We start from the raw sequence: 14063 nt of genomic DNA on the forward strand, positions 1-14063 counted from the left end.
TGGTTCACAGACCTAGTCTCCCTTCTGAACGGCACTCCATGGGAGGTTCACGTCTGAAAGGATCTCTAAGGGAGCTTTAGAAGTGATTAAGTGCCAGTATGTCTATATAAGGGCATCTATATCACATTACTCCAGCTTCTATTTGTCTGAAGGAAGCACGAGAGGATGCCCGGGGTTACATGACTGTTGACTGTACACCGGTCGATGCCTGTGCCAGAGGCCATGAGAGAGCACGAGCAGACTGGGAACAAACCATCAATGGCCCTGCAGGACCTGGGACCCTGGAGTGGGGTCCAAGTCCAGGTTATAGAACCTGATAAAGGTGGAGAGAGGACCCCCTCAGGGGCCAAATTCCTAAAGGCAGGCCTCTCAATTTGGTCCCCCTCAGGGGCCAAATTCCTAAAGGCAGGCCTCTCATCTGAGATGACAGAGACTCTAATAAATGCTATGGCTCCCTCCACTAGAAAGCTGTATGCTCTGAAGTGGAGGCTTTTTTTGCCTCTGATGCGGTGAACACTGTCAGGATCCAGTTCACTGCCCAGTCGGTACAGTGCTGGAGTTCCTGCAGTCTTGCTTTTCTCTGGGCCTGTCCCTGTCTACTTTAAAGGTAGACATGGCTGCCATCTCTGTGAACCACGAACCTGTCCTCGGGGCCTCCTTGCGTAGGCACCCTCTGGTCTCTCGCTTTCTGTGTGGTGTCAGGCGGATGAGGCCTTCCTTTACACTGCACCTTCCTTCCTGGGACCTCTCTGTGGTCCTGGAGGGGCTGCTGGAAGCCCCCTTTGAGCCCATGGAGTCAACCCCTGAGAAATTTCTGACCCTGAAGGTGGCTCTGCTCCTAGCCTTGGCCTCTCTCAAAAGAGTAGGTGGTTTGCAGGCCTTGTCGATCGCCTCTGCCTGCCTAGAATTTCCCCTGCCCTGTCCAAGGCTATTCTGCACCTCAGGGCAGGATATGTCCCTAAGGTGCCTAGGATGGCGGGTTGTTCAGTCATCCTGCAGGCCTACTGTCCCCCACCCCATGAGTCAGCAGAACAGGAGAGGCTGCATTTGCTTTGCCCAGTAACAGCCTTGAGGACTTATGTCCACCGTTCTAGCTCGTGGCGTAACTCCTCCGCCCATTTTGTCTGTTTTGGGGGCTGGAATAGGGGTAATCCGGTTTCCAAACAGCACCTGGCGCACTGGGTAGTGGAGGCCATTACACAGGCCTATGAGGTGTGCGGTCTTGCCTTGCCGCTAGGCATCAGGTCTTACTCTACTAGGGGTATTGCCTCGTCCAGCCCCTTAGCCAGTGGTGTCTCCCTTGAAGATATTTGTGCTGCAGCAGGTTGGTCCTCTCTCCACCTTTATCAGGTTCTATAACCTGGACTTGGACCCCACTCCAGGGTCCCAGGTCCTGCAGGGCCATTGATGGTTTGTTCCCAGTCTGCTCGTGCTCTCTCATGGCCTCTGGCACAGGCATCGACCGGTGTACAGTCAACAGTCATGTAACCCCGGGCATCCTCTCGTGCTTCCTTCAGACAAATAGAAGCTGGAGTAATGTGATATAGATGCCCTTATATAGACATACTGGCACTTAATCACTTCTTCACGTGTCCTTCCCAAGCCATTAAATTGGTATGTGTGCACACAGCGCTTCAGACACAAATTCCTAACAGAAACATTCCCGTAGCGTCAGCCCTGACGCAGCATCTCGTTCCCTTCTCAGGGAACCGGGTTACATACGTAACCTGGTGTAGTTATATCTTTTCACTGAATCTGTTGACACTCCCTCTGATATAATTATCTCTTTCTGAAAGAATGGACACTTCCCTAACTTAGATTTCATACTTCATGCTCCTGGCAGACTCAATAATATCATCAATAAATTGCAGTAATGACTGGATATGTTTCTTTTGCCTTGTATAAAGGAATGACTGGATACACTAACCGGGACCTGCTGGCATGCAAAAATGTACTTATTAACTATAATCAGGTCCTGGTTGCTGAGAGGGATAGGCCTGAATCCACCTTTTACACAACATTTAGCTTTTTTAATTGAATTGAACTGAATTGAATTAAATCAAATTGAATTATTCAGTTGTAAATGGATGTCTTCTGGTTTCTTTCAGAAATGGCTAGTGATCAGCAGTTACCCATACCAATATTTTGGGATTTCCTTCAATTCTATCACTGTATTTGAGTGCATTCTGGGTCTTAGAATTCAGTTGCAGTTAGTCTATGTACATGTGCAGACCATGAATCTTTTATTAAACTATAACGTTCAGTGAAGCAAGATAACTTGAATAGAAACTTGAAAACACCCCTAAGAAACTTCCAGGCCACCAGTGCTCATAGGTAAAACAAGTTACACCAACCACGGAGGCCTAATTCTGTCAGATAAATGCTGCTCGAATTGGAAAGCCACACCTCCTTTTTTTGAGCAGCCCATAAGCGTAATTTTTCCATAGAGAATTTTCTTTAAATCTGTATAAATACCAGGAATCTTAATAAACCAGCCAAAACATCAGACCAGACATACTCCCTTGTTATTTATCACTATTCTTAATCCGAATAGGTTTATGGAGTCTGTCTTTACTCTTTTGCACGTGGTAATGGCCATTATTAATTTTTCCAGAGCAAATGGGACTGCTTGTAGCCTACAAGGACAGCCTGCAAACCCACAGATATGGAAAGATGGTGATATAATTGTTGGAGGGGCTTTCCCTTTTCATAGTAGTTGGGAGACCATTGACTTATCCTATGTGTTCAAGCCACCTCCAATGAAGTGCACGAGGTAAGCAGAATAGAAAAAAATATATAAATTAGTAAACGGTAAAATAAAATCAAGCTGAAAAGTTATTTATGTAACTGCTTAAAAGTCTAATCTTTTCATTGTTTCTCTTACTTTCCTAACCAGCCTTGATTTGAGAGCACTCCAGCTTTCCCAGACTTTGATCTTTGCAGTAGAAGAGATAAATAACAGTTCTTCTTTACTGCCAGGTGTCTCTCTGGGATACAAGATCTATGATACATGTAGTTTTGCTGCACAGGGGATAAGAATGGCCATGGCACTTATTAATGGAAATGAGAACTCAATTTCAAATGAACCCTGTACAAAGCCAGCACAGGTCCAAGCTATAATAGGTGAAACATACTCATCAGTGTCCATGGCTATTGCGAACAGTATTGGACCATTCAGTGTTCCTATTGTAAGTATTTGTCGATGCAAATAATCAAAAAGTAGAACAGAAATGTGCATCTGTCATTTTGAGTAATTTTGTGTTTAAACATGATGCACAAAAATGACTCGTGTATGTGATTTTTATTTTAGATCAGTCATTATGCCACTTGTGAATGTCTCAGTGACAAAAGGAAATATCCCTCATTTTTGCGCACTATTCCCAGTGATTATTACCAGAGCAGAGCACTAGCAGAGCTGGTCAAGCACTTTGGCTGGACCTGGGTGGGAGCAATAAGAAGAGATGATGATTATGGTAACAACGGTATGGCTGCATTTACTGAAATTGCAGTGAAGTTAGGCATCTGCTTAGAATATTCCCTTCCATATTTTAGAACATACTCAAAAGAAAGAGTGTTGAGAATCATTGACCAGATCAAAATCTCAACTTCTCGTGTGATTGTTGGATTCCTTGACACCTGGGATTTGGAGGATCTCTTGCATGTATTTTTTGAACACAATATCACTGGATATCAGTGGGTGGGAACAGAGGCCTGGATCTTTGACCCAGAGCTAGCCAGTTTGGACAAGCACAATATACTGCAAGGAGCTATAGGACTAGCAATCCCCAAAGCAAAGGTGACAGGTCTGCAGGACTTCATTCTAGATGTAAAACCACTGAAAACTGTAGGCAGTGCAATTTTCCCTGAATTCTGGAAGGCTCTGTTTGACTGTGAATACACAATGCAGAATGATTCAAGGGGCTTGCCAGTGTGCACAGGAGAAGAGAAGCTGTCTGAAGTTAAAAACACATTCACTGATATGTCACTAATGCCCATTTTTAGTAATGTGTATAAAGGAGTTTATGCTATTGGCCATACGCTGCACAACCTTCTTGGCTGCAATGAAACATGTCCTACAAAGGAACAGCCTGGTCCTGTCACAGTGAGTTAATAAACAATGTTTATTACAATAGACCAGGCATGTAGCATGTCACATCTAATGTCTCATATGTCACATGTGTGTTTTTGTGTATTTTTACAGTTTTTACAACACCTCAGAAATGTATATTTCAAAACCAAAGAAGGAGAAGATGTTTATTTTGACAAAAATGGTGACCCTCCTGCAAAATATGAGATAATAAACTGGCAAACCAATGACAAAAATCAGCATGAATTTAGAACTGTTGGACTGTATGACCACACATTACCTAGTCATGAACAATTAGCAATAAACCTGACCTCTATAGTGTGGGCACAAAATGCCCGTCAGGTAAGAGAATGGAAAATTGTTTCTTTATCTTTATGACATTGTCATTTGTTTGGAAAATATTTAATTATTAAAATAATATATATGTATATATTCGAACTCACAGGTACCTGTATCTGTATGTAGTGTGAACTGCCCTCCTGGTACAAGGAAGGCTGTGCAGAAAGGAAAGCCTATATGTTGCTTTGATTGCATACCATGTGCCGATGGGGAGATCAGTAAAATGGCAGGTATAATAATACCCAGAAAGAATAATTTTTAGAATCATGCATTTCATGACATATACTGTACATGTGATTCTCTAAATCATGCTTAGGAAGGTTTAATAAGCTTTTGCATTGTCACTGAATCCTACTGATTATTTTCCCTGTGCATCTTACTGTATGTGGTGTTTATTGTATATTTCTCTTTAAAATCTTTGCCAGATTCTACTGAATGTGAACAATGCTCCCAAGAATACTGGTCAAATTCACAGAAAGATGAATGTGTAAAGAAGGAAGTTGAATATTTGTCCTATGAAGAAACGATGGGAATTTTGCTAACAGCTGTTTCTATTATTGGTGCTTTTATAACGATGGTAATATCAGTAATATTCTTTAGACATAAAAATACCCCAATAGTCAAAGCCAACAACTCTGAGCTGAGCTTCCTGCTGCTCTTCTCTCTGACTCTGTGTTTCCTCTGTTCACTTACTTTCATTGGTCAGCCCTCTCAGTGGTCCTGTATGCTGCGTCACACAGCGTTTGGGATCACCTTCGTCCTCTGCATCTCCTGTGTTCTGGGGAAAACTGTAGTGGTGTTAATGGCCTTCAGGGCTACACTTCCAGGAAGTAATGCCATGAAATGGTTTGGGCCTCCACAACAGAGACTCAGTGTACTTGCCTTCACTTTCATACAGGTTCTTATTTGTGTGCTTTGGATATCAATATCCCCTCCTTTCCCCTTTAAAAATCTAAAGAGCTACAAAGAAAAAATTATTCTAGAATGTAATCTGGGTTCTATCATAGGTTTCTGGGCTGTGCTGGGTTATATTGGATTTTTGGCTCTTTTGTGTTTTATCTTGGCTTTTCTGGCCCGGAAGTTGCCTGACAATTTCAATGAAGCTAAATTCATCACATTCAGCATGCTCATATTCTGTGCAGTTTGGATCACATTTATTCCTGCTTATGTCAGCTCTCCTGGAAAATTCACTGTAGCTGTAGAGATATTTGCCATTTTAGCATCAAGCTTTGGGTTACTTTTTTGTATATTTCTTCCAAAATGTTATATCATCATAATGAAACCAGAAAAGAATACCAAAAAGCAAATGATGAGTAAAGCACCTGCGAAGTGAGCTAATAACCTAATTATCAATAAAAAGGTCAGGTCCTGCTTGTAAGCATTTGTAATTCAATAATTAAAAAAAAAAAGAATTTACATTATTGTGTCTTTGAGCTTCTATGTATTTGTAGTTTATTGCTAAACATTAGATTGCAGCTGTCATAGATTATTCTTGTTGATATCAAATTATTTGTGATAAGAAAACAATAAAAAAGTTTTTACTATATTGTAATGCAGTCGTAGTAAATCTTTCATACCAACAATGTCAGTTATATGGAATTCATCACAGGCAATTTAATGCATTAATGCATTTTATTGGATAGTGCCACAATTTTGTTGACTATTATGAAAGACAAATTAAAATTCACATTTATTTGTATAGCGCATTTAACAATGGATATTGTCTCAAAGCAGCTTTACAGAACATAACCAAAAACAAAAAAGTGTGTGATTATAATATACCATCCAACAATTGTCCCAAGACCCAAATCCCAAGTCCATGTGGTAATTTTAATGGAGAGCCAAAAGTGTGAGGTTTTATAAGAAACCAAGGTCGGTGGGCTCCCTCCAACTGCCCAATGACTGCATCAATGAGTTAATGGCAAGAGTCACATCCCATACCAAGAACATTTAACACTTGTACACTAAATAAATACAGGCCATTAATGAATACATTTCAGTACATTACAGGGGCCCTTAAACAGATACATATGTGCAATCTACCTCTTCCACATCTGTGGGCTTTTTCTTTGTGAAAGAAGAAATGCCATGCATCAATTATTGTGTTTTGGCCCGAACTTTAAAACACCTCCCATCAACCGGGCAATTGATCTTGTTCTGGGGTTGCAAGAGACAAAACAATTCAGATCAGAAAAAAGATGACTTGAGGCTCCAAAAGCTGATAAATGCATTTCAGAATCGTAAAATAAAATCCTAAATAATATCTTTATACTATAAAAAATTTGCACAATAAAATAATACAGTTAATGTATGCCTGCAAGTAAGCAGAGCAAATCAATAAGATAATGCAATTGTAAAACATACAGTACACCCAAGGGTCTAATCAATTTGGGAGTCAAAGAGATCTATAAAATCCCAAACACTGATCATGGTGTTTAGGGAATGATGAGGATGAGGTTCCTGCACACATGGCTTTTATTCACTCAGGTGAGAGCAACTGATCCTCCTTGCAGCTTACTAGGCCTGCACAATCCTCCTCAACTCACCAAAGATGGGGATGTAATGATTGGTGGTATCTTTTCTGTTCACATCAAATGGGACCAGATAACACATGTCTTTACATCTGGGCCCCGGCAACCAGACTGCATAAGGTGAGGGGACAATAGGGGAATTTTAATTTGGTTGAATTTGACAAGTGAAATTATAAAATGGTTTAAGATATTTTTTTTCTAAGAAGGTCAGAAACATTTAATGGTTTTCATTACGGCAGATCATTACAGTAAATCTACAGTGTATTACAGCTTATGTGCTTTGGATTTCTTGTTCCTGTAGTTTGAGCCTCCGTGAATTTCAAAGTGCACAAACAATGGTATTTGCTATTGAGGAAATCAACAACAGAACTGATATACTTCCTGGAGTCAAATTGGGTTACAGAATCTATGATTCCTGTGGGTCAATAGAAATGACCACAAGAGCCTCCTTATCCTTAGTTAATGGAAATGGAAAAAATATATCTGTAAATTCTTGCTCCAAACCTGATACAGTGCAAGCCATAATAGGACAAACATCTTCCAGCCCGTCTATTGCCATTTCTGCTACTGTGGGACCTTTGCACATACCTGTGGTGAGACCTCTTTCTTTTTAAGAAAGAGCCTTGCTTTTAAATGTGAATTATGAAAATGTCTACTAATTAATGCTAAATACAAAGTAAATACTATGTTCTTGAACTCTTTGTATTGCAGGTCAGTCACTTTGCAACATGTGCATGCTTAAGTGACAAAAAGAAATATCCGTCTTTCTTCAGAACTGTTTCTAGTGATTATTACCAGAGCAGAGCTTTAGCTAAGCTGGTACGGCATTTTGGTTGGACATGGGTAGGAGCTGTATGCAGTGATAATGACTATGGAAACAATGGCCTAAATGAATTTATTATTGCAGCCAAAGAAGAGGGAATCTGTGTTGAGTATTCCAAAGCCTTCTTTCGGACAGATCCCAGAGAAAAGATTCTGAAACTAGTTGAGATTATCAAGGCCTCAACCTCCAAAGTTATAGTAGCTTTTGTCTCATATTCTGACGTTGGAGTTCTTTTTAAGGAAATGGCCTTACAGAACATGACTGGGTTTCAGTGGATTGGAAGTGAGTCCTGGATCTCTGATATGAACACAGCCAATGCTGAATGGCAACATATTCTGAAAGGATCAATGGGTTTTGCTATACCAAAAGCTGAAATCAATGGCCTACGAGAATTCCTGACCAATCTTAATCCAGGTTCTGGTGTAGCGCTTTACCAGGAGGTGTGGGAGACAATATTTGATTGCAAATTTTCCACACAAAACAACATTGATATGAAACAGATGTGCAAAGGCAATGAAAATCTTAATCAGGTCCAAAACCATTACACAGATGTTTCAGAGCTACGAATTGCAAATAATGTTTATAAAGCAGTGTATGCTGTCGCTTATGCCCTGCATAACATATATAGCTGTTCTAAGAGGAACAGTGAACAAGAGGGTCCTACTGCATGTGTAAATATAACAGATAATAAACCATGGCAGGTAAGTGTAACAGTATATGATGTTGAAAAAAAAATGTATTATGTTTGTGAGTGAAGAGTTTGCATTGTTTGATTTAGGTACTCAATGAGTTGAAGAAACTCCATTTCACCTCTACAACTGGAGAAGATGTATATTTTGATGAGAATGGAGACCCAGCAGCGAGGTATGAACTGCTGAACTGGCAACAGGGAAAAGACAGTAAAATAGCGTTTGTTAAAGTCGGCTTCTATGATGCCTCTCTGAATACAGACCTTCAACTGTCATTTAATAACATCAGTATAATCTGGGCCCATAACAAACCCCAGGTAAATGACACTATCTATGTGAACAGTTAATATGTATAATAAATATTTTAACAAAATATCAATAAATAAATGCATTAAATAATTATGTTCAGGTGCCAGTCTCAGTGTGTAGTCCAAGTTGTCGGCCAGGAACCAGGAAGGCTGTACAGAAAGGAAGGCCAATCTGTTGCTTTGACTGTATACCATGCGCAGAAGGAGAAATCAGTAATATAACAGGTATAATGAATAAATGATAATAATGAATAATGGTTAACCTTCATGTTGCACAGAAACATCAGGAATATTTAAATATTTTATCACTAATGTTAATTAATACAGAAATTGCAATTACTTAACTTGCTAAATTGCTATCCCTTTTCTCTTACCTTTTATATAGATTCTATATCTTGCATCAAGTGCCCTCCTGAACTGTGGTCTAATGACATGAAAGATACCTGTGTCTTAAAGCTTGTGGAATTCCTGTCATTTGAGGAAATAATGGGAATCATTCTTGTATCATTTTCTTTGTTAGGAGTTTTGTTCACTATCTGTATTGCTCTAATTTTTTTTAAACACAAGGACACACCAATTGTTAGAGCAAATAATTCTGAGCTGAGCTTCCTGCTGCTCTTCTCTCTGACTCTGTGTTTTCTCTGTTCACTTACTTTCATTGGTGAGCCATCTAAATGGTCCTGTATGCTGCGCCACACAGCATTTGGGATCACCTTCGTCCTCTGTATCTCCTGTGTTCTGGGGAAAACTGTAGTGGTGTTAATGGCCTTCAGGGCTACACTTCCAGGCAGTAATGTCATGAAATGGTTTGGGCCTCTACAGCAGAGACTCAGTGTACTCGCCTTCACTCTTGTACAAGTCATTATTTGTGTGCTTTGGTTAACAATATCTCCTCCTTTTCCATATAAAAATATGAAATACTACAAGGAAAAGATTATATTAGAATGTCATGTAGGCTCAGTTATAGGTTTCTGGGCTGTTCTGGGTTATATAGGACTTTTGGCTCTTTTGTGTTTTATCTTGGCTTTTCTGGCCCGGAAGTTGCCTGACAATTTCAATGAAGCCAAATTCATCACATTCAGCATGTTGATATTCTGTGCAGTTTGGATCACATTTATTCCTGCTTATGTCAGCTCTCCTGGAAAATTCACTGTAGCTGTAGAGATATTTGCTATTTTGGCATCAAGCTTTGGTTTATTATTCTGCATATTTGTTCCAAAGTGTTATATAATTGTAATGAAACCAGAAAAAAACACTAAAAAGCAAATGATGGGGAAAACACCTACTCAGTAATTTACTCAGTAAGTTGATATTATACTAAAAGTTATGTTATTTTTAGCACAAATTGTACCCAAATTGCAATTTGCAAGTGACATCATCAATAAAAGTAACTGTGCACATGCAGCATAAGGGATTGGTTTTGTGAAACATTGTCTATAAGGGCCCTGCATAATTTACTCTAACCTAACATTACACATGTACAGTATGTACCCTATATCAGATGAATCCTGTTATATATGAGAGCATAAAAGTATTCCCAGTTTTGTTTGGGTCTATTTCTGTATATCGTCGCTGTCGGGCGGAAACCTCGTCCAAATTTTGTCAATTTCATATTTTTTCATATATCGATGCTATTGGTCAGTCCCCACGTGGGCCTGTTATTTTTACAAGTTATTAATCAATCTAAAGTCTTGAAAATAGCTTGAGCGCAAATCTCATAACTCCATTGGACACTTCAACTGTCCACCTCTTCCTCACTCCGCGGGAGAGCTTTGCGGCATATTTCTCCTCAAGAAGAGTCGCGACGAATCAACACGTCTTCTGAGGTAAATGTCTTCAAAACACTGGGCTCAAAGAAAAAAAATCTTGACCCCCGCTAGTTCTGGTGCTCGTCTGAGGACAGGAATTTAGCTCAAGACAATCCACTGCAACGCGTTTTTTTAATTTCCTGAAAAATAACGGTTTTGGAGATACGAGGATTCCGCCTGACAGCGACGATATTCTTCCTCCATGAAAGACCCCTTTATTGCATGTAACAGAAAAAAGCTGTAGTAAACATTTACAGCATTTGGAAAACCTTTAGACATTTATGATATTTGGTATATTTGGCACACAGTCTCATTTATTACCTTCAATCAGTAGTCCACTAAAACTCAAACTATTAAATTTGTCAAAAGCCATAAAAGTGGTCATATTCTGTTTCTATAATGAAATATCCTAAAAAGTAGAAACACATCAAAAGGTCACTTAGGTTTTTTTTCTTTCAAATCTTAAGTGAATTCTGAAGTGGATATTATAAAACAGATGACTCATAAACCAGCACCACAAACATGTAAAAACATGTCACATTACTGTTTATTATTGTTATTGAAGGATAGGTTTTCCCTCATGTGTGGCAGGTGCTGGTGTCTGTTTGCTCTGAGAGCCGTCCCTCAGGTACCACAAAGTCTGTTGTTAAAAAGAAGACTCTTCTATTATGACTGCACATCAGGTCTACCAGGAGCAATTACCAACAAATGCTCCTCCTGGCAATTTTATACAACCAACTGATAAATGATACAGTGCAAATAAATCGCATTTTAAATTTTAAATCGCAATTTTATATTGAGCCCTATTTGAATATGTTTTGAACATATGAACACATGACCCCAGATCAGATTGCAGGTGATCAAATCAGAAGTGGACTTATGGACATATAGCCATCCATACTCTGGACTCAAAACAATGTCTTGACATGAATACTATTGTCATGTTGTTGGCACTGAAATTTGTTCTCAATTGTCAATTTAAATTCAGGCCTACATTGTATTATCTGAATAATTTACAAATCTGACTGCCACTGACACACCATGGTACATGAGTGAAGTGACGTGACATACGGCTAAGTACGGTGACCCATACTTAGAATTCGTTCTCTGCATTTAACCCATCCGAAGTGCACACACACAGCAGTGAACACACACACACCATGAACACACACCCTGAGCAGTGGGCAGCCATTTATGCTGCAGCGCCCAGGGAGCACTTGGGGGGGTTGGTGCCTTGCTCAAGGGCACCTCAGTCGTGGTATTGCCGGCCCGAGATTTGAACCCACAACCTTAGGGTTAGGAGTCAAACTCTAACCATTAGGCCACGACTTCCCCATGACATCAACATGACAGCAAAATTCACATGACAGCAAAATTCACTTATCCATGTGTATGCTTATATTGTACCACAACCATAAACCACAGAGAGAGTCTTATTTTCATTTAAGACTGGTGGTCTAATCAAGACAAAGGGAATTATAGTTATCCTAAATACCAATTTATTGTGCCACAAAATGTGTAGGCTTTGTTTAGACTGTTCTCAGTCTGAAAGGCCTCTAAAAAATTAACAACTACAAAAAGAAACCACATTGCTGTATGCCCAATACTCAACCTGTCTGACTAGCTGACCAGTTATATGGGTGATTTTTAAAAAATGGTCCACTAATCAAGCTGGACTCATTACTTCACACCTCTCTCCCCATACAGGCTCCAGAACTGCTGCCATAACTCTTCGCCATAGATGAAGCTGCAAATGTTTTACAAATCAAAATATCAGGAAAGTTGCAGATCTAAATCTTGTCCAGCCTCCTCAATCAAGCATTGTGCAGGGCAACAAGCAACAGTTTTATTTTAGTCTATAGAACTGTTCACTTTTCTACCTGCTTCAAAGCCACCAACATCAATCCAGTCCCAATGATACCTTAAAACTTTTACATACACTACTACAGGCTGGTCACATATCTTGTAATGAAGACTCATTTTAAAAAAATGCTGCTAAATATTTCTTAGATTCACTGCAGTTTACCTACACGGCCAACAGGGAAGATGAAGAGGCGCTAAATATGAAATATAGGCCTACTACATATTTTATCTGCCAGCAGTTCAACAACTCTGGCACAAATATAAAAAATCATTTTTGTTGATTCAGCATAAAATACCATCATCCCAGAGCTGCTGGCCATGAAACTCACACACTTCATCTGCCAATGGATCATAGACTTTTTTAGAGACAGACAGCTGTATATGCCAATTTGAAATTAGATATAAGGTGCAAGGCCACATTCACACTGCAGGTAAAAGTGGCCCGAATCTGATTTTTTTGGGGTCAAGTGACCAGGTCAGACTTCTTCAGGAGTAGTGTGAACACTCAAATCTAACCCAGATCTGATTTTTTCAAATCAGATTCAGACCAATTCCATATGTGGTCCTGAATCAGACCCAAATCTGATTTTTTCCAATGTGGCCACAGTGTGAACAACCAAGGCGGATTTGAATCCACTTTTACGTCAATCTACATCGACATTCATCACATTTATGCGCCGGCGAGTACGCACAAATAAAAACGTGACTACGCCTACAAAATGGATCAAATAATCAAAAGTTGCCCTCGACACCCAAAAATTTTCAAAACGCCGCATCTCCGTGCTGCCATTACACAAACATTTAGAAAGAAAAGCGAAAATGGTTACTTCCTCCATAACCTCGCCAACTTTAGCGCAACGGCGTGCTGCGTGTGACGTCATTGTTATTGTTCGTTTGCGCATGCGGGTCAGTTCAAAACAGCGAACAGTTCACACTGGTATCTGATATAGGCCACATTTTAAAAGGTAATGTGAACAGCCAAACAAAAAAATCAGATCTGGGCAAAATATCCGAATTGAGCATTAAGAGTTGCAGTGTGAACGTGGCCTAAGATACTCCACACTGGTCCACTTCAGGATTGTTTTCCCTCTATATACCAAGTTCTGTACCTGTAAAGACTTATCAATCAAACTCGGATGACACCACATTTATAGGCCTCATATCCAATGAGAATGAGACTAAATATGAATGCAAAGTTTAATATGTGACCTGGAGCAAGCACAAAAATTTGGATCTGAAGGAACACCGACAAAGGTTTAGAGGTACTGGCACCTGTTAACATGTTTGCATCATGCATATCCTGCAGATTTTAATGGTGCAACTACCACATTTTAAACGTGTTCTATCAGTGACTGGGAAAGCCACTGAAGAACATGAATCTCATTGTCATGTTCATGAAATCAGTTTGAGACTCCTTTTGTTTTGTGATATGGTGCATTATTATGCTGGAAGTAGCCATCAGAAGATGGGAAAATAGTGGGAATTAAAGAATAAACATGGTCAGCAACAATACGCAAATAGTCTATGACAACTGAGCAATGATTGATTGGTATTAACAGACCCAAGCTGTGCCAAGAAAACATTCTCATAAATGTATATTTTTTGTCATCATTAT

At 39.7% G+C, this 14063-nt stretch overlaps 2 protein-coding genes across 2 annotated transcripts; both read left to right on the forward strand.

Moving 5' to 3' along the window:
* Nucleotides 1-2558: 2558 nt before the first annotated feature.
* On the forward strand, nucleotides 2559-5759 carry LOC132851456 (extracellular calcium-sensing receptor-like). The gene is made up of 6 exons (XM_060878355.1): nucleotides 2559-2773; nucleotides 2897-3188; nucleotides 3311-4102; nucleotides 4202-4429; nucleotides 4533-4656; nucleotides 4852-5759. Exons 1-6 carry the CDS (start codon nucleotides 2559-2561, stop codon nucleotides 5757-5759), a joined length of 2559 nt encoding a protein of 852 aa, XP_060734338.1.
* A 1214-nt stretch (nucleotides 5760-6973) lies between these two features.
* LOC132851462 (extracellular calcium-sensing receptor-like) lies at nucleotides 6974-10070 on the forward strand. Its single transcript, XM_060878361.1, has 6 exons — nucleotides 6974-7077; nucleotides 7259-7550; nucleotides 7669-8481; nucleotides 8559-8786; nucleotides 8879-9002; nucleotides 9163-10070. Exons 1-6 carry the CDS (start codon nucleotides 6989-6991, stop codon nucleotides 10068-10070), a joined length of 2454 nt encoding a protein of 817 aa, XP_060734344.1. The 5' UTR covers nucleotides 6974-6988.
* Nucleotides 10071-14063: the final 3993 nt, after the last annotated feature.

The sequence above is a fragment of the Tachysurus vachellii genome, chromosome 9 (genome assembly GCF_030014155.1).
Source record: "Tachysurus vachellii isolate PV-2020 chromosome 9, HZAU_Pvac_v1, whole genome shotgun sequence".
Lineage (NCBI taxonomy): Eukaryota > Metazoa > Chordata > Actinopteri > Siluriformes > Bagridae > Tachysurus > Tachysurus vachellii.